The 25,123-nt window shown below is 37.8% G+C and overlaps 1 protein-coding gene across 1 annotated transcript in view; it reads right to left on the reverse strand.

Annotated features, from left to right (window-relative positions):
* LOC150083111 (nuclear distribution protein nudE-like 1-A) overlaps positions 1-25,123 on the reverse strand; it is a 246,800-nt gene that overhangs the window by 139,399 nt on the left and 82,278 nt on the right. The window contains exon 6 of the mRNA XM_090378392.1: positions 6,025-6,115. Coding sequence (XP_090234518.1) covers positions 6,025-6,115 — 91 coding nt within the window. The remainder of the gene's footprint in view (positions 1-6,024; positions 6,116-25,123) is intronic.

Below are 25,123 nucleotides of genomic sequence, written 5' to 3' on the forward strand. Positions count from 1 at the left end.
AGGCTATACGTGCAATACCACCACTTTGCTTACTGGAAGTTTGAAGTGGTGAAACCCACGTTTAGTCTCTAGAGCAAAGTTTCCGGTATCCCTTCCCATTTCTCTCTCAACACATGCACGGTTGTTGTTATTTTGGTTTTTAGGAGCATTAGCAACTAAGGCCATATTGCTCCGGGATATGTGGTGGTCATTCCCTGACCTTTCCGCATCCGCCGTATTTGGTGGTGACGGGCTCAAACCCGGGTCTAATCAAGAAGCGTGTGCTACACACTGCTGCTGCTCCTTCCCACCTGGCTACGGAGGCGCCTCACATGCACGGTACTACTAGTACTAATACTATCTAGTACCATTACCAATACTAATATAAAATAGCACTTATAATACACTACTATAATATAATACTAACACTAGGTGGTAGATGGCTCTCATCAACCGATGCAATACCACCACTTTGCTTACTGAAGGCTTGAAGAGTGAAACCCACGTTTAGTCTCCAGAGCAAAGTTTCCAGCATCCCACCACACTTCTCCCTCAACACACACACGGTACTACTAGTATCACTACTAATACTATAATATAATACTAACACTAGGTGGTAGATCTCATCAACCGGTGCAATATCACCACTTTGCTTATTGGAGAATTGAAATGGTGAAACCCATGTTTAGTCACCAGAGCAAAGCTTGTGGCATCCCCTACCTCCCCCCCTCTTCAACCCATGCACGGTACTAACTGCTATAAGTTTCGATACCTTTCATGTTTAGGGTGTTTTTATAAAAAAAAAATAAAAACCTAATACTTATTTATCTTACAAATATCTAGACAAGAGCTCTAACAAGCTGGACACAACAGAGAGCTCCAATCAAGCAAACAATGTCAAGCATACAACTGTCATTTATACATGCATTCCCACTATACATACACTTAAGCAAAAAAAAAAACCCCCGCATGCACACACACTATGATACAAACATTCTAATACTCCTGAATTTTGTACCATTCATTCCATAAATATACACAATTATACATGGATATACAGATATATATACATACACTAATAAAGATAACCATAGATATTACTTTTGGCAGATATCTCTATCTAGCTTATATGTTCTGACTCGTGGGAAACACTTTCTAACAGGCCAGTCTGTTTTGGGTTTATCTATTTCAGTCAATGTCACAATTAGGTATGCAAGCTAGTCTAAGTAGCATAGGGGGGATCACAGTATGGGTAGTCAATCAAAGAAGGCCATGTTACTGCATGTCATCAGAGATGAGTAATTGTCATCTTCATGATTTACAGGTCCAATTTTGGATAGTAGTCTATATCTGTGGGGATAATAATTGGGATTCATAAAGAAGATGGGCCCAATCCTCATCAGCTCCACAGGCACATGCAAAGTTGTGTTTACTGTTGCATGTGCACATGCAACAGTAAACGTGGCACAACTTAGCATTCAGGGGAACCATGCCTAGTTAACAAAAATGTTACCTAGGTGATCACTGAGTTGGCTGTGCATTAGCAACATAACCTGCTGAAGGAATGGACTGGTCTACAACACTGGTGAAGGCTGAAAGTCAGGCTAAAGTCAGGAGTATTAGCTTTCAGCTGAAAGTCAGCTGAAAGCTAATACTCCTGAATTTTGTACCATTCATTCCATAAATATACACAATTATACATGGATATACAGATATATATACATACACTAATAAAGATAACCATAGATATTACTTTTGGCAGATATCTCTATCTAGCTTATATGTTCTGACTCGTGGGAAACACTTTCTAACAGGCCAGTCTGTTTTGGGTTTATCTATTTCAGTCAATGTCACAATTAGGTATGCAAGCTAGTCTAAGTAGCATAGGGGGGATCACAGTATGGGTAGTCAATCAAAGAAGGCCATGTTACTGCATGTCATCAGAGATGAGTAATTGTCATCTTCATGATTTACAGGTCCAATTTTGGATAGTAGTCTATATCTGTGGGGATAATAATTGGGATTCATAAAGAAGATGGGCCCAATCCTCATCAGCTCCACAGGCACATGCAAAGTTGTGTTTACTGTTGCATCTGCACATGCAACAGTAAACGTGGCACAACTTAGCATTCAGGGGAACCATGCCTAGTTAACAAAAATGTTACCTAGGTGATCACTGAGTTGGCTGTGCATTAGCAACATAACCTGCTGAAGGAATGGACTGGTCTACAACACTGGTGAAGGCTGAAAGTCAGGAATGGGTGATATAGAAGATTGTAGGTTGTACACATAGTGATCAGTTTTTGAGTGTCTGCAAGAAAGAATGGGTTGGTGTTGACAAATATCCACATGAACTGTGTGCTGGGCATTAGCTAACATAGGCTATGGTAGTCACTGGGCATCATGGGTACCCATACTTGCTGTGAGACATAAGAAACCATGCCTTTCATGGGCATGTAAGCACAAATTTTGGACCACCGACATGTGGAAATCTGATGAATCCCATTTCCAATTCTACCATGCTGATGGGTGAGGTGAATCCATATTTGGAGAAAGCAACATAGCTTGTGGCACCTGGTTACATTATTGGTGTCAGCAGGCTGAAGGAGATGGCGTTATGGTTTGTGACTATTTTCGTGACATGACCTAGGCCCTCCGATCACCATCAATAAATGGCTCGATGGGAATGCCTACCTTTCTATCACTGCTGGTTGGTGTTGAGACCTTTCTGAACGTGGATTGTGGGGGCAAGATATGTAGGTGCCATGATCTTGACAATACCCAATATGGTTAAGGGCTCCTTGTTCTGCTGTGTTTGGCTCAACAGTAGCTGAACAACCAGCCAAAGACCACACATGGTATAGCCACATGTGGTTGATACCTTTGGTGTGCATCTTATATCTTGTTTCATAACACAGCAGCAATGTGGCCCAACTAATCACCCAGTACAACATAGGAATAGCAAGACCAATATCCACATACATAAACTGTGTGCTGGACATTAGCTCACATAGGTTATGGTGGACACTGGGCATCATGGGTACCCATACTCATTGTGAGACATAAGAAACCATGCCTTTCATGGATATGTAAGCACAAATTTTGGACCACTGACATGTGAAAATGTGATGAATCCCATTTCCAATTCTACCATGCTGATGGGTGAATCACATTTGGAGAAAGAAACATAGGTTGTGGTACCTGGTTTCATTATTGGTGTTCAGCAGGCTGGAAGAGGTGGCATTATGCTTTGGGACTGCTAGGATCTAGGCCCTATGATCACCATCAATCAATGACTTGATGTCAATGCCCACCTTTCTATCACTGTTGACTAAGTACACCCCTCCATGGTAACAATGTATCCAGACAATTGCAGCATCTTCTAACAAGACTGCACCAGGTGCCACAAGGCCTGGCAGGCTGTTTACTGGTTTCAGGAACACGACAGAATTCTCTGTCCTTTCCATGGCTGTCTAACTCACCAGATTTCAACCCAACTGAGCATAATGTTTGGGACCCAACTGAATAGGGCATTCAATGCTACTGCTGTCCACCTAACAATGGGTGGGAATTACTGGACACATTGTGCAACGCATGGGTATCACTACCACAGAACACCGTACAGCACCTTCTGAAGTCCAAGGTGTGTAAGGGCTGTATTATGGGCAAAAAATGGGTAGTTAGCCGGGCCACATTGCTGCTGTGCTATGAAAGACACATGATGCACACCAAAGTCTATGGCACCTACTTAAATATCTCACAAGGTATTTAAGTAGGTGTTACTAATGCAAAGCCAACTCAGTGCACATTACTGTCTAAAACAAATTCTTGGGCTCTGATTCTGTTTTCTATTGTCTCACAGGTCATATCTAAAGAGTATTTTTTTGCCAAAGATAGGTTTCTTGGAGACAGATGCAAATTGGTGTAGGTTTTTGATTATTACTGGAAGTGATAATTTTCATGAAGCTCTGCAATTCCATTGGAGAATTGTAGAGGAGTGGATCTGATCTGAATTGCTTCCAAAGAGATAAGTCTATGTTTATCTGCCTTAGATTGCTACTTTTTAAGAAAGAAGGAATGCTACATCCACATTTATTTCCTTTTTGACAAATGTCTCTAGGACTATGCTGTCTGTCCAGTTTGAGTTTGATTTTCCTATTTTCATTTTTGGGTGTTGGGCTCTCTTTTTTTGAAGCTGTTCTGTGGTGTGTGTGCACACGTGTGAGAGTTGTTTTTGCATAGCTATCTCACTTGGTGGGGAGATGGGGCTGTTGCTGTTGTTGGTTTTTAGGTGCAGCAACTTAGCAGTATATTGCATGGGGGGGGAGGCACTCATGTGTTACAGTGCTGCATTTCAGGTGGACTGAAAACAGACCATTTGTGGAGAGAATGCTCATTTACTCTTTTGGTGGTATGGATAGTTTGGCTTCCACTTCTGATTTATATTTTACAACAATCTGAGTATAGGTAGGCAGACAGGTTTGTTTGTGGAAGAAGGTCATATAGCTTTCACTGCTTCTTGATAGGTAGTTTTTTCTGGACAAGTTTCTTGTTTCTGTTTGTCATATGTTTTTGAGTAAATTGGATGTTTCCCTTTACAGGTGGGATTTTGGTGCGTTAAATGAGCAGCCATTGGCCTAATATTCTTTAGACCAGCCAGCACTGTGTGTGTGTGTGTGTGTTGCTTCTAAGTGTCCAGATCCTTGGCATTTGTAAACTTGAAGCAGGAAGGGTTTGTATGCATGTAACTGATGGTTTTGGTAACCTCTTTTCAGTTTTTTTTTTTTTTTTTTTTCTTTTTGGGAGTAATGGTGGGGGTTGCATTAAAGGTAAGAATCAACCTTCTTGTTTGTATGTTGTTTCCATCCTGCTAATATCACTTCTTATAACTGTCACTCTGTGTGTTACTACTTTCTCTTATTTCATCTTACAACATGTTCAGGAGAACTCGTTTGGATATTACTCTACTGGACAAGAGTAATTTCCAAATATAACAGAGGTAAGAGTAATTTTTATTACAATTCTACCAGTAAATCTCTGTATCAGAGAGCTCTTACTTTGTGGTCTTGTATGGATTAAAAAGAGGGACATGTGTCCCATTGCCTGTTTTCCAGTAACACATATATGGTGCTATGGCACTGATTGAATGTAACTTTCCGTCTTTTGGCAAACTGCCATGCTGGTTACTTTCCTACCACTCTGGACCATCTCCTGAGGTCCTGTGGTAGTAGCACTTCTACCATTAATGTATATTATTTTTTTTGCCCTGGCAATGTTACTTCTTCTTCCTATGTTTCCAGCCTTCCATGTGGAGGCAAGACTTAGTATGACTTAGTGGTCCATAGTTAAAAAATAAAAGGTTAGTAAGAGGATAAAAAAGTCAGAGTATTACAGAAAGGAGTCTTTCCTCTCTAGGTCAGTTATGATTAAATATACTTTCTGTGATAACAGTGCATTTCAGTTTTTAATGAATAAGCCAACGAACAGGCTGATCTATTTACCTATTGTAGTAACAGCAGAAAAACATAATGCAGAGAATCATTATTTTCTCAAACTATTGGACAATTTTAGAGGAATGGTTTTAAGCTCAAAACTTTAAGAAAGTACTTTGATCTTTGGTCCAGTGCTAATTTTTTTAAGCATAACATGTTTATATGTTTTTTTTATTTTATTTTTTATTATTGTTTAAAGTTTAGTAATTAATTTTGACTGATTTTTACTTGAGAATATTTACAGGTAGAGTTAATGCTATAACTTTTATATCTGGATTTTTCTGTTTTATGGCTCTAATGCAATTCCAATGGAGCTGGAAAAATAAAACTGCATTTGTGAGGCAACTGAGAAAAACATGTGCACATTCAGTTATAAAATAAAGTATTATATTATGAATACTGGGCAGCCCAAAGTAATTATATAATGATTTAAGAAAACTATTAAGCAAAGTGCAATTGAAGCGACAATAAATGCATTCAGCAAAACAGAAAACTAGCAATTACACTTAAAGCAAAATTTTATTTCCTCTTTTAATGTAAACGTGATACAAACCTCTTGCTTCATCTTTTAATCTTTGTACCATAACAGCTAATGCCTCTTTATCATCCAGCTCACTTTCAAGAAATGCATTTCTTTCAATGGCCTGGAAAGCAAAATTGCTCTTATTAAATAAAGTAAAAAAATTAATCTTCCATCCCATTCTGTACGGTTGTTTAAAATTGTAATGTAGAAACATTACATTCGTTATACACAGTTCTCTCATTCCTCTCCCCACATCTTACAGTTAGAAGAATGTCGTCAGCCAAATCTACTAGCAAGTAATAATTATTTAAGAATAAAATTTTACATTTGACCCTAGCTAAACAAAATTTGGCACCTAAGCAAACATAATAGCAGTTTCATGCGTGCTCGCTCGTTCTCTCTCTCTCTCTCTCTCTCTCTCTCTCTCTCTCTCTCTCTCTCTCTCTCTCTGTCATTTAATCTATTAAATGGACACTTAGAAGTTATAGTATGTCTTAAAGTACTGTTTTATTGGACTAAATTCAAAAAATAGCAAGGGTTTAATTTTTCAGTACTCACCTTGATTGATCTGTAATTGTTATGGTTTGTTAAATGTTAAAACCTATTATTTGTTCTGCATTCTTTATTTATTTTTTCACTTTTAGTAGCGACACCATAGCTTATAGCCTTTATATACTTCAAACAATTTTTCACCAATTACAGCAGTCCTTATAATCTAATTTTGCCAAAATTAGAAAACAATATATTGTTTGCCAGCTTTGGGTTAAGCCAGCCATTTTAATGTTTCCCAATAAAATAGCCCCATCGATCACATTAAATGCTTCTGGTACTTGTTTGCAGATCATACCCACAGTATATCTTACAATATGAGTCAAAGTAATGCTTACACTTGTGAACACACACCCGAAGAGTTCTTGTTTGTGACCGCAAAAGCTGATTTGGCAGGAAATGCCAAGGACAGCAATGTTAGCATTAGCATTATGTAAGTTCTTATATTAGCATTAGTAGAGGCATTTGATGCAAGAAAGCAAGCTTATGCAGCATCAGCCAAAAAAATTAAAGTAAAATAAATAAATAAAAAATAACCACTTCTACTTCACCCCTCTGTTCGTTCGAAATACCTGTCCAGCCAAGCCTTAAACTTATTTAGGCTATCAACTTCCACGACAAGGGATGGAAGTCTGTTCCACCTACCAACCACCCGCTGGCTAAAGGCAAATTTCTGCACATCTATCCTACATCTGTCTTTCCTCAATTTGAATTTATGCCCTCTCAGGTGATAATTCTGAGCAAGAGGAAGAATCCCATCAGCATTGAGCATGCTCAAACCATTCAAGGCTTTGTACACCTCTATCAGATCACCTCACTGCTGCCTAGTCTCCAGACACTGTAATTCGCAAAACTTAAGCCTTTCTTCGTAAGAGCACCCCTTTGTTCCATTCACTAATCTTGTTGCCCTTCTCTGTACTCGTTCCAACAGCTCTACATCCTTCTTGAAATGAGGTCTCCAGGCCTGTATACAGTACTCCAGGTGTGGCCTGACCATTGCCTTATACAAGGGAATAATCACCTCCTTATCCCTGCTAGAAAAATTCCTATATATCATTGACAATACACAATGAGCTACTCTTGCAGCCCGTCTGCACTGCTCAGAGAACTTCATATCTGCTTGCACAACCACCCCCAGGTCCCGTTCATTCTCTACCACTGTCAGTGTAGTACCACAGAGTTGATACGTTGCTCTGGGGTTGCTGTTTCCCATATGTAGTACTTTACATTTGTCAATGTTAAACTTCATTTGCCACCTCTCAGCCCATCTGCTCAACCTTTCCAGATCCTGTTGCAGCAGCATAGTGTCAGTAATGTCCTTGACAACCCTGCCAATATTCATATCGTCTGCAAACTTGGACATTAAGCTTGATATACCATCATCAATATCATTTATAAATACAGAAAACAATAATGGACCCAACACTGAGCCCTGAGGGACTCCACTAATAACATTAGTCCACAATGAGCGGTGTCAAATGAATGGGAAGGTAATGCTAAGGAAATAGGCTTAAATAACTTCAAAGCTATACAAAAAAAAAACCAGTTTTAACTAAGCCAACAGTCATGGCAGGAGTGTTGTCAATAAAATTATATTTTATTTTATAAATTATATTATATTTAATAAATTATATTATATTGTCAATAAAATTATATTTTATTGAATTTGATATTAACGCTAACATAACAGAACTAATGGAACCCTTCTTAATTCCTTTTTTTTTTTTTTTAAATTCTAAATACCTCCTTTACAGCTGTTTACCAGATCTATCTACTATTGCTTTCATTATTTTATTTTAATTTGAAATGCTTACATTCATGACTTTGGCTTTATTTAATGAAGAATAATTTAAAAAATATATATAGCAGTGAAGGGGACACACATTTCACTTTAATAACTTAAAAATCCACAGAATTCCAGCTATTGGTATTACTGCAAATGAATAAGATCAAGTTTACTACCTGTTTATAATGAATTTCACTAACAGAAAAGCCCATAACTCGGAAAGTGCAAATTAACTGGGGCACTTCAAGATTCCAAAAAAAAAAAAAAAAAAAAAACTAAGTAATAAATAGAATAGGTATATAAACAGATATTTTGCAAGTCGTAAATAAGCGACATTATAAATAGTCATTAGGAGATTAGTGTGCCTATTATCTTGCAACCCCCACTGTTTTTATACCCACCACTAAAAAAAAAAAAAAAAACCCAAATGTTTAGTTTGATTTAGTGCATCGTGTCGATTGTTGTGTTCCATCGCAGCACAAAAGGACAAATCTTGTTTCGTTATGCATAACAGGGATGTCGGAATTTTTTTTTTTTTTTTTTTTGAAATTGTGAAAATGATGGGCAAATGCAAGAGTTGTGCTTTCATTTAAAGAAAAACTTGAAATTATTCAAAAACTTGAAAACGGTGCATCTGTTAAATCTCTAAAGAACCCTTATACTGTTGGTGACCAAACCATATGCAATATTGTAAAAAATAAAGGGAAGCATTATTGGACACACAAGTAGTGTGTGGTAAGTTTTTTATCTATCGCCATATTTTTTTACGTAGGTTGCTGAACATTTTTCGATTCAGCAAGTACCTGACTTCATTATGTTATTTATAATTTTTTTAAATGACTGAAGATTTCAGTGAAGGGGACACACATTTCACTTTAATAACTTAAAAACCCACAGAATTCCAGCTATTGGTATTACTGCAAATGAATAAGATCGAGTTTACTACTTGTTTATAATGAATTTCACTAAACAGAAAAGCCCATAACTCGGAAAGTGCAAATTGTTTTTGTTTTATGGTAGTGATCTCCAAAAATGTGCTTTGGTAAAAAGCGAGCTTGCTTGTGGTGATAAGTGAGTTTTCGCCTTAACTGTGTGAAGTTCTTTTCAGAAAATTTAATTTTGACTGTTATCATGGTGCCGACTAAGAGAATAAGTGACAGCACTACTAGTAAATCTACCAAGAAAAGGAAAGCGATCGAGTTGGATCAGAAAAATTAAAATAATAAGGATGTATGAAAATAGCCAAACATTAAAAAGTATCGTGCGGAATTCAGTTTTGTCAGTGAACACAATAAAGGAGAAAGACAGAATTCAAGAAGCGGTCGGCACCAATGAAGGTCAACTATAATAATAACCAAGGCTACGAAATACATACCAGTTTTTACAATACAATAACATGCGTTTTTTATTCCTTTTATGTTTTCTTTTCTTATGCCACTCCGGCTACTTCACCGCTGTCCCCAGATAAAGTTTTTAATTGAACTTATTAAAAATAAGTAACTATTTGTCTTCATTCTTCTGAGAATATTATGCGGTTTTTGTACTTTTGGCATATCAGGGATAAAGCAGCAATATTTTATTAGTCATTCCCAAATTACGCAAATCTCGCCTTACGTAAGAAGTCCTGGAATGTATCTCTTATGTATGTCTCATACATAAGAGATACATTCCAGGACTTTTTACGTCGGGGACTTGCTGTATTTTGGATTAACCGGAAAATCGATTATCTGGGAATATTTTTTACCATCCATCCAGGAAAATCAAGAGTTTACTGTATGTCTCCTCTGAATTTCCATTTTTCACATCCCAGCCTTGACCATGATGGCATGTGTTGGTTTCATGGCACACTGGCACCTTAGGCCATGCTGAGGCAATGTCTCAATAAATGGGCTGATCTACATATTGAGCAGATCTGCCATGACTGTTGGCATAGTTATCAGTTTTTTTGTCTACCTTTTGAAATTATTTAAGCCTATTTCCTTAGCATTAGCTTCCCATTCATTTGAATATTGCTGCCCTCAGCAACATTCAAATGAATGGGACTTGTGATCACAAAGAAAAACTCTTCAGGTGTGAAAGGATTATTTTGATAATATGATGGAAGAAAAAGCACACATTAACAAAAAAAAAAAAAAAAAAAAAAACCGACATTTCTTGTCCAATCTCATACTTTGTTCAAACACCTTTAAATTTATTTGAACTACCAATTTCCACAAGGGTGGCAATTAGGGTATCTAAACCAGTTAACAAGGTTTTTTGGCAAATTTTCTACTAATAAAAAACTGGCTAATCATCTTCAGTTAATCAGTTTTGATTTTTTTAAAAATTCTTTAGTATATGGCAGACGTTAAAACATAATTTAAAAATATAAATTACCATTAATTAAAACCTTAGCTGAGTTTGAGGAATTAAACCTAATGACCTTCTTTTAATATTTTAAGAAGTATGTGAAACTGTTGAAACTGTAAAGTATGAGATAAAATCTTCACCTCTTTATCAGTATCTATAATTTACACATTTTCTAGCCTTAAATATTTTATCATTCAGAAATCCTTATATGTAAGGGGAAGTGTCCTTATAATTATGTTTCTATGCAATACTTGTATATACCAAATTATCCAAAAAAGATATAGCAACTGAATGTGGCCAAGCAAAAGCTTTGTATAAGGCACTTTCTTGATAAGACAATCTTCAGACATGGCATCATAGATATCGTTGAGAACATATTGCCCTGGAGGCTATTTTGTGTTACATAATACAAAAATATTGTTGGACTCTATACAGCACTCATTTAATTTTTTTATTAATATAGCAATATAAATATTATGTTAATTAAGTAAATTAAAATGATTTTATTGAGCTAGAACTGTTATGATGAGCTCTAGGAAGTCTGGCATATGGACTGCTTTCCAAAACGAGGAAGATTAAGTGGATTGTAAAAAATGTCATGCAATTCTCAAATGCAGAGGAACGTCAATATCAGCGCTTGCAAGTCACCAGAAATCTAAACAAAATATCGATAAAAAAAAAAAAAAAAAAACGAAAGACAAAGAAGTCTCTAACAAGAAGGTAAAATTAACACCAGCTTCATATAAGTTGAAATTACATTAAAAGGGAATGCCTAGAAGAATTGCTGGACAAATGTGCTCCGTATGACGGTTTTTCTATCCAAGCTATGACACATTTTAGCACGATCTGAGAATATATTACTAAAGGAGGGTATACAATGCCAAAGAATGAAACGGCGTTAGAAATTTAATTGTTGGATTTTTTAAATAAAAAATATAAATAAATAAAAAAAGGAGCTTAAAACCAAATTATTAGTGTTAATTAAAAAAGATACAAGGTTTTCAATTACAGATGATGAGTGGGTGAATAGAAATCTCAAAAGATTTTTGAATGTAATCTTACACAATAATTAACAGAACTATAAACTTGATTAAAGGGTCGTGAGATGGTTTTTTAAGATTAACACACTGATAAAAGAAAAATTAGACGAATTTGGCCTTAACTTAGAAAGCAATATTGTGGCATCCATTAATGATGGCAAAAGTGAAATAAGGAAGACTATTCAATATAGAAATTCAGCTTTGCTACAACCATGCAATTCATTCGACTGTTTTAGATATCTTTTATAAGAAAGAAGTAAACTTAGTTCTTGTAAATAATGAAGAATTAAATTATATAACAATGACAGTGAGAATGAATTGAATGATGATGATATTGATGATGAATACAATGCTAGTATTTTTTATGAAGACAATAACTTAAATTTTATAATGGACAGAATGACACTAAATACTGTTTTCAAATGGGTATTTAATGACATAGTAACTGAAAAACAGATTTTTAAAAATTTCTTTTTTTGGATGCCCTAGTGGCAATCTCTTGCCAAATGCAAATTTCTGCACATCTACTCTGAAATCATCCATTTTCAATTTAAATTCATTAGGTAACCATGCAGTTGAAGAGAAATTCAACAGGTGGGTGAAGATCATTCGCTAGCTTGCCCCTCTACACTCTTCTCACTCTGACAGTACCTTTCACCTGGACAATTTATCGTAATGGCTGTGGAAAGTAAGCATTTTTTGTTCTTGTATGCTGCTGAGAACGGATGGCACTATAATGTGAGCTATAATGCCACCCCTCCAGAGAAGCCAGTGTATGATCTCGACCCACTTGATTATTTTCTCTTCACTTTAATTCCCAGAAAACCAACCTTTCTTCCTTTTCTGCATCCTTCCCAAGAGATCTATAACCTTCCAAGCAAGATTTTCAAAACTTGTATGCAACATTCCAGATGTGGCCAAACTATTTATCTTCCCAATGGAATAATAATGTCATCCCTGCTGGCAAAATTCCTTTACATCACGGACAGAACCCCATGTCTGTTCTAGGAGAGCCTGTACAATTAACCCTAGGTATTTTTCCTTTTCAGCTATCTTGAATTTGGTGCAACACAAATGCAATATTCTGCATTTATCAATATTAAACCTCAATTGCCACTTTTCAGCCCATTTGCAGGGTTTATACCTAGATCAGCAGTCCCAGAAATGTTTTGAAAATGCAATCCATTCTTCCATTCTGACAATTCGGTATGGCTTTGCGACCAGGCCAATTCAAACCGAGGAAGCAGGTCCTCCACCCAGTAAATCTTTTGAAAATAATGATGGCAACTGTGCCAAATTCATATTTATTTGGTTTTGGCAATTCTCTAAAAACAACTTAAACATGTACGAAATATTGAATCCTTTCACTTCTGCTAAAATTATCAAAGTAAATCTACACTTGATGTATCTGTCAACATACCTTCTTTTCATTGGTCATTTTCAAATAAAGGGAGACATTTACAATACTCTGCTGTATTAATGACAAAAATATGAGCAGTATGACTGTGTGAAGCAAACACAGGATAGCTGGTGTACTAGTGAAACATACTGTGTGTCTATACAAATTAGACTTTGTGCGATATCTGATTATGAATTAGCTAACAGAAAGTGAAGCCAAACATGACTTGTGATAAGCAGTACAAAATTGGCATGGAACATACTAACTGTTGTGATTTATGCAGTGACATAGAAGTAATTTATTAAATGTAACAAATATATAGATATAACAGACAGATATGTACTTTTGCAACACAACACTTAGAAAATATAATGGCAATCCATGTTTTCATTGGGGCACACAAGTTGAGAATCATTGATCCACACACAAAGGGTACTAGGAAAGTTTTGTAATACAGCTTTGTTTATTTAATTTTTTCAAAGTAATTTCCTCTACATTCAATACACCTCTCCATCCTCCGAAACCAATCTTTAAACCAGTTCTGCCAAGTTTCACTAGGGAGTAAAGCACACTCGTTGTCCCAAGCCCGTAGAAGGTCCTCATCACTGGAAAACTGCCTCCCTTTTAGCTTCATTTTCACATGCGGGAACAGTGCAAAGTCGCAGGGAGCAAGGTCTGGCCTGTAGGGAGGGTGCTCGAGAAGTTTCAGTCCTGTCGTGGTCAAATATTCGGTGCAGGCTTTGGCGCGGTGACTGGAGCATTATCGTGATGGAGGTACCAGGTGTCCATTCTTGACTTTGGCCGCAGGTTCTTCATAGATCCAATGACTTTAGGCAGGCATTGTTCAGTATACCACTTAGCTGTGACTGTCTTCTGCGTGTCCAAAACGACACGTTCCACAATTCCACTTGATTTGAAAAATACAGCTATCATTTTCTTCTTTACAGATCGGGATTTTCTGACAATTACGGGTGTGTCGTCATCATCAAAGACCCAAACTTTGTTTTGAGCCTTGGTCGGCAGATCGTAATAGTACAGCCAAGTCTCGTCACCTGTCACGATGTTGTTCACATACCGAGATTCTCCCTTATCAAACTTTTTTAACATCTCCCGGCACCAAGTCACATGTTGTCATCTGCTCTTCAGTCAGTTGATGCGGCACCCAGAGAGAACAAAGTTTCTTCACGTGCAAATGATCTTGCAGAATCGAACGAATTGCTGGTGCATTTAGGCCCAAAGTATTCACTATCTGTTGGTAGGTCACTCGCCTGTTTTCGTCAAGCATTTTCCTCACAGCAGTAACGTTTTCCTCCGTAACTGACGTTCGTGGCCTTCCCGGCCTCTCAGAATCCTCCAGAGTGAAATTTCCCCTTTGGAATTCTCTATACCACCTGAATATCGTTGTACGATGTGCACAATCATCATCTAGTGCAAGAGTCATTTCTTCTAAGCACTGGTCTATGGTTAAACCACGCACGAAATTATACCGCAAAACTGTCCTTATCTCATTTCGTGACCACGATGCCATCGCAAGCACTTTACACTCTCACTACTAATGAATAACTGAGCCCATCGACTTGGCGCGGCGGCTACTATGCACGTATGAACATGTCTCAACATGCAGATTCCTGTGATTCATTGTTGCGTCATATTGCAAAACTTTCCTAGTACCCTTTGTATTTCAGAAGCAGCATATTACAATTACTGTCATTAACCAGCTTACATTTGTATCATCAGCAGACAGACTTCAAACCTAAAATTCCTATCGCAATATCAGTAATAAATATTAAAAACAGTAAGGGCCCAACAGTGAACTCCATGGTACTCAATTCATCACATTAATCCATGAAAGGAGTGGACAGTTTTAACTGCTCTATCTCCTGCAACTTAACCAACACTATTACTAACTTGCTTTAAACACCATATTGCTCTAATTTATACAAAAATCATACACATAGTATGGTATCGAAATCTTTACTAAAATCTAAATGCACAATGTCAACAGAATTCTTTGCATTCAGTTTATTTTATTTGTGATGACCTCACAGTAGTTATCGGACTGGTCAGGCCATGATTCCCTTACCTTTAAACAAATACATGGTAATGTGTGTTTTTTTGTGAAACACAAAGCATTTAAAACTTTAAGTACAATGCATGAGTTAATTTCATGGATTTGCCTTATGGTCACCAATGAGCTCACGATGATCATGCATTATGTTTTCAACTATAGACTCAATTATTTCACTGTTTTCCCTTGGCATAGATAGCAAATATTTCAAATCAATACCTCAAAAACCAAAATCTCCCATGATAAGACATTCCAATTTTCTGGTAGTATAGGAACATTCTGCTATTAATAATTTGTAATACTTGTTGTTTTTTTGCCTTTTATGTTCTATTTTATAAAATTCAAAAATATATTTTAGAATTTTCTGTTTTCCTGATTTCATAAATCTTGGAATATGCAGAACATATTCTAAGGACTTTGACTGCTGCTACCACAGCTTTACGTTGCATGCTCTGTACACAGGCGATGTGTGCTATCGGTCTGGAGCAGAAGTCAAGAATGATATGTTGATTGACAAGTAGGCATGATAGACGATGTACTGATTGGTGCATGAACACAACAGATGATAACATCATAACATTAGCTGACTGACTGACATTATGATATGTATATATATAAAAAAATCTTTTTCTTTTCCTATTATTTCCTAACCTAGGAAACTTTTACTATTTATTTATTAAACTAGGCCAGGTTAAGAAATATAACAAAAAAAAAAGAAACCTTTTCTCCTAACCTAACATTTGACTGTTGGCACATGTGGAGAGCAGGCATATCTTGGTGGTGCTCTTCATAGTGATTACAGAGAAAGAGAGAGGATTAGTGAAGCAGAATAGGATTATAGAGGTTTGAATATTGCTTTTAAATAATTTATTTAATATATCATAAAGTTCATTTTGATATAAGTTTTTTTTTTCCTGTAATAGTTTGATTTTTATAATATTATAAATATAATTTTTTTTAAAGTTATTTTCATTGATATTTAGTAAATTTTACAATGGTTGTTACAAGACCTGCCTTGAACACTGTCAGGGGGTATCATGACTCATATGGGAATAACCAATGCTAGTTTGCAGGTGGGTCATTTTATCCTTTGCAGAACCTGTCGCATGTATTCCAAGGTTGACCTAGTAGATAATCATAGCTCGCCTGGTGATTTTCTTTTTAACCAATGTATGGATTGTAGCGATCTTAAGTTAAAATTTGGTGCATTGCTAGACAATTTGAGTCACTGAAAAAAAAAAAAAAAGGGTCCTTTTTTCATTGCCCCCCCCCAAAGGGGAATATAACTTCATTTTTCAACAAACACAGTTTCCTGTGAAATTGGCTTTTAGTGTGACAAACAAAAGTCAAGGTCAACATTATCTAAGGTGGGTATTGACTTAACATCATATTTTTCACATGGACAACTCTTTGTTGCATTAAGTAGTGCAGGCATCAAAAAAATCTCTTTGTATTAATGGAAAATGAATCAAAAAACAATAAAACACAAAATAATTGAACAAGAAATGTTGTTAATAATAAAATATAAAATAAATGATAGTTCTGTTATTAATTTGTTTTTAGATAATAAAATAATATAATTTTTGTACATCTTTTGATTATTAGAAGGGGTGTGGGGGTTTCCCCCCACTAAAAAAAATTAAAATATAATTCAGGTTCGTGTGACACAAGTCAGAGGGGAGCGAAGTGACTTTCTGGCTTTAAATGAAAAGAAGAGAAGGAGAAACCAGATTAGACCCTTATGTAATGGACGTAGAATAGTATTAGATACCCAAGCTTCTATATTTACAGAAGAAAACCCTTTATGTTATTATGGGAGTGAAGTTGAAAAATATGTAATTAATGACACTGAAATTTCACATGATTATTTAATGAAAAAACTTGAGCGCAGGCCAGTAAAGCTCCTGGGTTGATGGCATATAACCTATAATCTCAGTCCCACATCTGTGGTTACTTTAAAAGCTGGAAATCACATGGAAAGTCCTTAGATGGATAGCAGGATGGCTTCAGGGCAGGAGGCAAATGGTTGTGATAAATGGTTAGTCCTCAGATTGGGTTGACGTAAGAAGTGTGGTTCCCCAAGGATCAGTATCAGGACCACTGTTGTTTTTGATTTTCATAAATGACATCGATGAAGGTATAGAGGATGTGATGTCTAAATTTGCAGATGAAGTAAAAATTGGTGGAGCAGTTAATGATCACTGGCAAGCAGAGCTTCTTCAGAGTGACATAGATAGACTTCGGGGATGGTCAGAAAAATAGCAGCTATGCTTTAACCTAGCAAATCCAGTATTACAGTATTACACCTGGGGAACAGTAACCCAAAATAACTTATACACTTGGCGGAGTTGAACTAAAGCCAGTAGTGGAGGAAAGGGACTTGGGTGTCATGATACAGTCAGATGTGGAAGGAAGGCCCATGGTAGTCCTATCTATGATTTATCTAACTTTTGCTAGTAGAGAGATAAGGATATCATAATCCCATTATATTGTTAGAACATACTTGGAATATTGTGTTCAAGTATGGAGGCCACACTTAAAGATATTAAGCTTCTTGAAAGGTTCCAAAGACTGGCAACTCACCTAGTGAGATTGGCGAGGACGAAATTTTCACGGTTATAAATGATTCTACATTCAAAGTTATATATTCAAGTTACGGAGGGGAAATATTTAAACTGGATTACAGGAAATTTTCTATTAGCCAGCAAGTTATAAATTACTGGAATAAGTTACATACATGGGTCATAGAGGCTGACAGGTTGGGGAAATTCTAAGGTCAGCTGCATAGTTACCTACAGAAGGAGGGAAATGCATAGGTTGTCTCTTTTCTTTTATTAATTATTTGTTAAAATTTTCTCTTTATTATTGTTTTATTCTTTTTTTTTTTTTGGCTGGTGCAGCAGCTTCTTTATACCATATGGCTAACACTAGCCTTTAAGGTTAGGTTACGAAACCTTTAGCAAGAATACAGGAGAAACTGTGTTAGTGGCAAACCAGTTTGTCCAGTAAGTTTCCTGTAGTTTGCACACGGGAGGGGTAACCGAAGTAACCCCATGTGCAAGTCCTGAAATACGGCAGTATACTGGAGGCTACCAACCAGGTGCAAACCAACATAAGCAAGAGTTGAGGTTTAGTACCCACACCACACAGAGGAATGCTGCCCCTCTGTATTACCAGTCAATAGGTGGTAGATGCCTCTCGTCAATTGTTGCGATACCACTTTGCACACTGGAGGTAAATCCAATGAAGTGATAAACCCAAGTTAAGTCTCCAGAGCAAAACCCAGCAACCCCCATCTCTTCCAATTATTCAGTATTGCTTGATATCATTTGAGGTTATGATAGACATCACGATGATATCCAATCTTCATTACATTTCAAGGTTACAGCTCTAAAACGGTGTTCGTATGTCAGTCACTAGACAATCCACAAAAACCAAAACCTACTTGTAATGCTCTAGCTTCTGGATCAGCTAGTGTATAATCTTGCTGCCAGATGGTTTGGAGAGAATCTGAGCAATGCTATGCAGAGAGCATTTCAAGGCCATGTTATGTCAAGGAGCTGGGTATATTCTTGCCATGTGTACCCATCCATACCCAAAAATTTCATTACTTCATACGTGTCTTCCCTACCTTTTTTTACTACTGAATACATAATGATAGTCAAACTAATAGAATAAAATTATGGATAAAGCTGGTTGGGATGCTGAGGCTTTTGCAATTACCAATAACCTCCTACAGATTATTCATTTACCTACTGGAATACCAGACAATCTTAACCACACAGTCAACACTCAATTCTTTTCTCACAAACAACCCTTCTAAGTACATGGTCGAGGTAAGTGGTCATCTAGGTCATAACTTGGTGATGGTCTCTTCCCCAATGGAGTCTTTCTCTCATGGCCATTCTCAACCTCATGTTATTACAAGAATTGCAAAATCTTGCAGATTTTTCTTTACCTTGGTCGGATTACTGTTTCAAATCTTCTAATGTCAACGTTTGATCAGACTGAGTCAGTGAAATTATTCTTGTTGGGATGAAATCCTTTATTCCATACTCCTGTCAATATAAATGTAAAAAGTCCAGGGGCATACCACTTTGGTGACTTCAGGCTAACCATTGCCGCCTGTGGCAGAAACCTTTTGGTAACCAGACCTCTAATTTCCTGTTCTCAATTTGTTTTCCATAGCTAATGGAGCTTTGTAGCTACTGTTTTTCTTTCAGCCTTGATGGCATTAGCTGTGTCAATGACTATACTCGGAAATTCAGAAATTCTGTGGGTATGCCCTTCTTAAGTCTGTAGTATAAGCCTCTTTTGGCTATTTCCAAGTAAAGTGGGAGAACACCAGCCAGCACCTGCAGTGCCGGTGTGCTCTGGTTACAATGAGAATTACTGTTCTCTGAATTCTCTAATTTGTTCCTGTTTCTGACTATGGCATTGTGGGTAAACCATGCACCGGCACTGCAGGTGCGTGGTTTCCCACAAGCAGCCCCAGTCTGCTTGATTGATCCTAGCAATCATGCCAGCATAATTTCTCACTTTTTTTTGCCAAGTATGCTAAATGGGGATAAAAAGTTAATTTTGAGTCAAAAACAACATCCTAGACATTTTAGTTCTGATACCATTTTTACGGTTTTTCCATTAATTTTAATTTGAGGCGGTCTCCTTAGGTTTCGTTTCAAAAATATGGCTTAGTTTTTTCAGGTGATATCCTGAGCATGTGCATTTCTGTCCGCTCCTGCAGTTACATGAAGGAGGCATTTGATCTTTGCTCTACAACCACTCTTGTGTTTCCTTTTAGAAGGAGAATCATATTAGCATTAGCATTAGTAGAGGCATATGATGCAAGAAAGCAAGCTTATTCAGCATCAGCCAAAAAAAAAAAAAAAAAAAAAAAAAACACACACCACTCCCATTTCACCCCTCCGTTCGTTCGAAATACCTGTCCAGTTGAGCTTTAAATTTGTTTAGGCTATCAACTTCAACAACAAGTGATGGAAGTCGGTTCCACCAACCAACCACCCGCTGGCCAAAGGCAAATTTCCGCACATCTATCCGACATCCGTCCTTCCTCAATTTGAATTTATGCCCTCTGAGCTGATTATTCTGAGCAAGATGAAGAATCCCATTGGCATTGAGCATGCTCAAACCATTCAAAGCCTTATACACCTCTATCAGATCACCTCTCCGGTGCCTAGTCTCCAGACTCTGGAATTTGCAAAACTTAAGCCTTTCTTCGTAAGAGCAACCCTTTGTTCCATTCACTAATCTTGTTGCCCTTCTCTGTACCCGTTCCAGCAGCTCCACATCCTTCCTGAAATGAGGCCTCCAGACCTGTATACATTACTCAAGATGTGGCCTAACCATTGCCTTATACAAGGGAATAATCACCTCCTTATCCCTGCTAGAAAAATTCCTCTTTATCATTGACAAGACACCATGAGCTACTCTTGCAGCTCGTCTGCACTGCTCAAAGAACTTCATATCTGCCTGCACAATTATCCCCAGGTCCTTTTCATTCTCCACCACTGTCAGTGTAGTACCGCAGAGTTGATACGTTACTCTGGGGTTACTGTTTCCCATATGTAGTACTTTACATTTGTCAATGTTAAACTTCATTTGCCACCTCTCAGCCCATCTGTTCAACCTTTCCAGATCCTGTTGCAGCAGCATAGCGTCAGTAGTGTCCTTAACAACCCTGCCAACCTTTGTATCATCTGCAAACTTGGACATTAAACTTGATATCCCATCATCAATATCATTCATAAACACCGAAAACAACAACGGACCCAACACTGAACCCTGAGGAACTCCACTAATAACATTAGTCCACGTTGAGCAGTGTCCATTGATTACCACTCTCTGTCTTCTGCCACTCAACCATCCCCTTATCCATATAGCAATTTGCCTCCAATGCCACACTGCTCCAATTTGTGCAGCAGTCTTCCATGTGCAACAGTATCAAAAGCCTTTCTAAGATCCAAATATATAATATCAAAGTTATTCCCTGCATCCAGTTCTTTTGTGACTACATCATAGTATCCAATCAAATTGGTCAGGCAAGACCTGCCCTTAACAAAACCATGCTGCGTCTGAGCTATAACTGAATTCTTGTCTAGATGATCCTGCAGTGCTTCTTTAACCAGTGCCTCCATTAATTTACCTGGAACAGAAGTTAAACTAACAGGTCTATAATTACTTGTGTCAGCCTTTGATCCTCCTTTGTGAATTGGGGTTACATTTGCACATCTCCAGTCTATGGATACCTCCCCTGAGTCCAAAGAAGCTCTCATAATTATGGCTAGGGGCTTGCTTACTTCCTTTGCTGCCTCCTTTAATATAACTGGATAGGTCCCATCCACCCCAGGTGCCTTTTTTATGTTTATCCTCAACAATCTCTCCTCCACTTTCCTCTCAGTTATTACAAAATCATCCAGCTCACTGCCAATTTTTACTTTACCTACATCATTCTCCTTCCTGAATAACTCCTCATGCGTGAATGTAGATGCAAAATACTCGTTTAAATTGTTAGCCACCTGAGCAGGATCCTCAACTGTTGAACCATCAATATCCAGTGGACCCAAAGTTGTTGGGTCCATTCCATTGGGTCCATTCCAAAGAATATTGTTCACAAAGGCTAGGCTTTCCACCAGGCCCAGATCCAAGGGCAGAAATTCGTCTAGAACAATGTTCCAGAAGAAAGGGCCAAGGATTAAACCCTGAGGGCAACCTTTATTCACAAGAGTGAATTAATTCCTGGAACCTTTTGCAAACTGAGACACTTCTATGTTTAAAGTAACTGTTTATTACCTTATAGAGGTTTCGTGAGACATTTGTCTGGCAGAGTCTTCTAAGGACACCATGCCACCAGAGTGAATCAAATGTCCCAGCAAAGCCTACAGAGATTGCCAACATGTACTTTTTCTCTGTGATGGTTGCTATTATGTGTGCTCTTACTAAATGCATTTATAAATATTGTTTTAAGGCATTTACTTTAATTCCTTTTGTGATACTTGGGTATAGTCTTATAAGGTCTATCAGGTTTGACTATTTCTAATTAAAGAAAGGTAATATTTAACCAAAATTTACGATAAGTCTGTTTTGGCAGTTAGAGCATTCTTTGATCTAACTGTCAATTTCAGCTACCTATGCTTTAGCATAGCACTGGTATTTGAAAGTTTGAAGAGTTGATTTTTAAATTCTACAAGTTATGGATGCAGGGGACATTAAATAGGTGGAGGGGTATGTGACAACTAATTAGTTGTATCTAATTTTCAGAAAAAATATCTTCTTATCAGAAAAGATATAGAATTTTAAAGACCGAGTTTTAATTAGTAAAGGCTATACAGCCATTGTTAATGGAGGAAGAAGACTAATTTGGTTTGGTTTTTTTTTTTTTTTTTTTAGGAGCATTAACAACTAAGGCCATATTGCTCCAGGGATATGCGGTGGTCATTCCCTGACCTTCCCGCATCCTCCGTATTTGGTGGTCACGGGCTCGAACCCCGGTCTAATCAAGAAGCATGTGCTATGCACTGCTGCTCCTGCCCACCTGGCTATGGAGGCCCCAAGAAGACTAGTAGTGCCCCCTTTATGGTTATGGAGCAGCATCTATATTACTTCTCTGCCTTCTTTTGGAAATTCCTATGGTGATATAATATATCACCATAGGAAGGCAGGTTACGAGAAATCCTTGGCAAGGGATGCAAAGAAAAACAGCAAAGAGTTCTTTACTTATGTAAACTCTAGAAGGAAGGGGATGAATCAGATTGGTCCACTTGATATTGATGGGTCAACTGTTGATGATCCTGCTCAGGTAGCTAACAAACTAAATGAATATTTTGCATCGACATTCACACATGAGGAGTTATTCAGCAAGGGGAATGCCAGAGGTGTATTCAACTCTAGCAGTAAGCTACAGAATCTTGAAATAACTGGGAGTAAAGTGGAGGAGAAACTGTTGAAGATAAACACAAGAAAGGCACCCGGGGTGGATGGGATCTATCCAGTTATATTAAAGGAGGCAGCAAAGGAAGTAAGCAAACCCTTAGCCTAATTATGAGAGCTTCCTTGGACTCAGGGGAGGTACCCATAGACTGGAAATGTGCAAATGTGACCCCAATTCACAAAGGAGGATCAAAGGCTGACACAAGTAATTATAGACCTGTGAGCTTAACTTCTGTTCCAGGAAAATTAATGGAGGCACTGGTTAAAGAAGCACTGCAGGATCATTTAGACAAGACTTCAGTTATAGCTCAGACACAGCATGGTTTTGTTAAGGGGAAGTCTTGCCTGACCAACTTGATTGGATACTATGATGCAGTCACAAAAGAACTGGATGCAGGGAATAACTTTGATATTATATACTTGGATCTTAGAAAGGCTTTTGATACTGTTGCACATGGAAGACTGCTACACAAATTGGAGCAGTGTGACATTGGAGGCAAATTGCTGCTATGGATAAAGGGGTGGTTGAGGGGGAGAAGACAGAGAGTGGTAATCAATGGACACTGCTCATCATGGACTAATGTTATTAGTGGAGTCCCTCAGGGCTCAGTGTTGGGTCCATTATTGTTTTCTGTATTTATAAATGATATTGATGATGGTATATCAAGCTTAATGTCCAAGTTTGCAGACGATACAAAGGTTGGCAGGGTTGTCAAGGACACTACTGACACTATGCTGCTGTAACAGGATCTGGAAAGGTTGAACAGATGGGCTGAGAGGTGGCAAATGAAGTTTAACATTGACAAATGTAAAGTACTACACATGGGAAACAGCAACCCCAGAGCAATGTATCAGCTCTGTGGTACTACACTGACAGTGGTAGAGAATGAAAGGGACTTGGGGGTGGTTGTGCAGGCAGATATGAAGTTCTCTGAGCAGTGCAGATGGGCTGCAAGAGTAGCTCATGGAGTATTGTCAATGATATACAGGAATTTTTCCAGCAGGGATAAGGAGGTGATTATTCCATTGTAAAGGCAATGGTCAGGCCACACCTAGAGTACTGTATACAGGTCTGGAGGCGTCATTTCAAGAAGGATGTAGAGCTGCTGGAACGAGTACAGAGAAGGGCAACAAGATTAGTGAATGGAACAAAGGGGTGCTCTTACGAAGAAAGGCTTAAGTTTTGCAAATTACAGTGTCTGGAGAGTAGGCACCAGCGAGGTGATCTGATAGAGGTGTATAAAGCCTTGAATGGTTTAAGCATGCTCAATGCTGATGGGATTCTTCCTCTAGCTCAGAAAAATCACCTGAGAGGGCATAAATTCAAATTGAGGAAAGACAGATGTAGGATAGACGTGCGGAAATTTGCCTTTAGCCAGCGGGTGGTTGGTTGGTGGAACAGACTTCCATCCCTTGTGGTGGAGGTTGATAGCCTAAATAAGTTTAAGGTTCAGCTGGACAGGAATTTTGAACGAACAGAGGGGTGAAGTGGAAGTGGGTTTTTTTTTTTTTTTTGTGGCTGATGCTGCATAAGCTTGCTTTCTTGCATCAAATGCCTCTACTAATGCTAATGCTAATATTAATTAAAAGAAAAGGGGAGATACGTTAAAAAAAAAAAAGTTTGTCGAATGGAGTCAGATTCACCAGGGGTGGTCTCACATGAGGAAATCTGTGGTGTGGCATTGGCAGATGTTACAAATGTTGAAAAAAAGGAGTCTAATCCCACTGCTGGTAGAGGGATGACTGAGTTGGCAAATTTCACACAAATTAAGGAAGAACTGGAATTGTACACGTAAGTTGGAATTTCAGGATCAAAGCATGTCACAAGGTAAATTGTCAGTGGGTGTAAGTAGAGAATCTTCTGAGGGTTCTGTCTCCGAAAGTGCGGGTGAGAAAATGTCGGAATGGGAGGAGGGGATAAGGTAAAGAAAGCCAAAATGAGAACCATGGGGAAACTTTACCGAGCAAACTCATTTCCCGCTACTGTAGTT

The sequence above is a fragment of the Mastigoproctus giganteus genome, chromosome 7 (genome assembly GCF_048544385.1).
Source record: "Mastigoproctus giganteus isolate SK-2022 chromosome 7, ASM4854438v1, whole genome shotgun sequence".
NCBI classification, from domain to species: Eukaryota; Metazoa; Arthropoda; class Arachnida; order Uropygi; family Thelyphonidae; genus Mastigoproctus; species Mastigoproctus giganteus.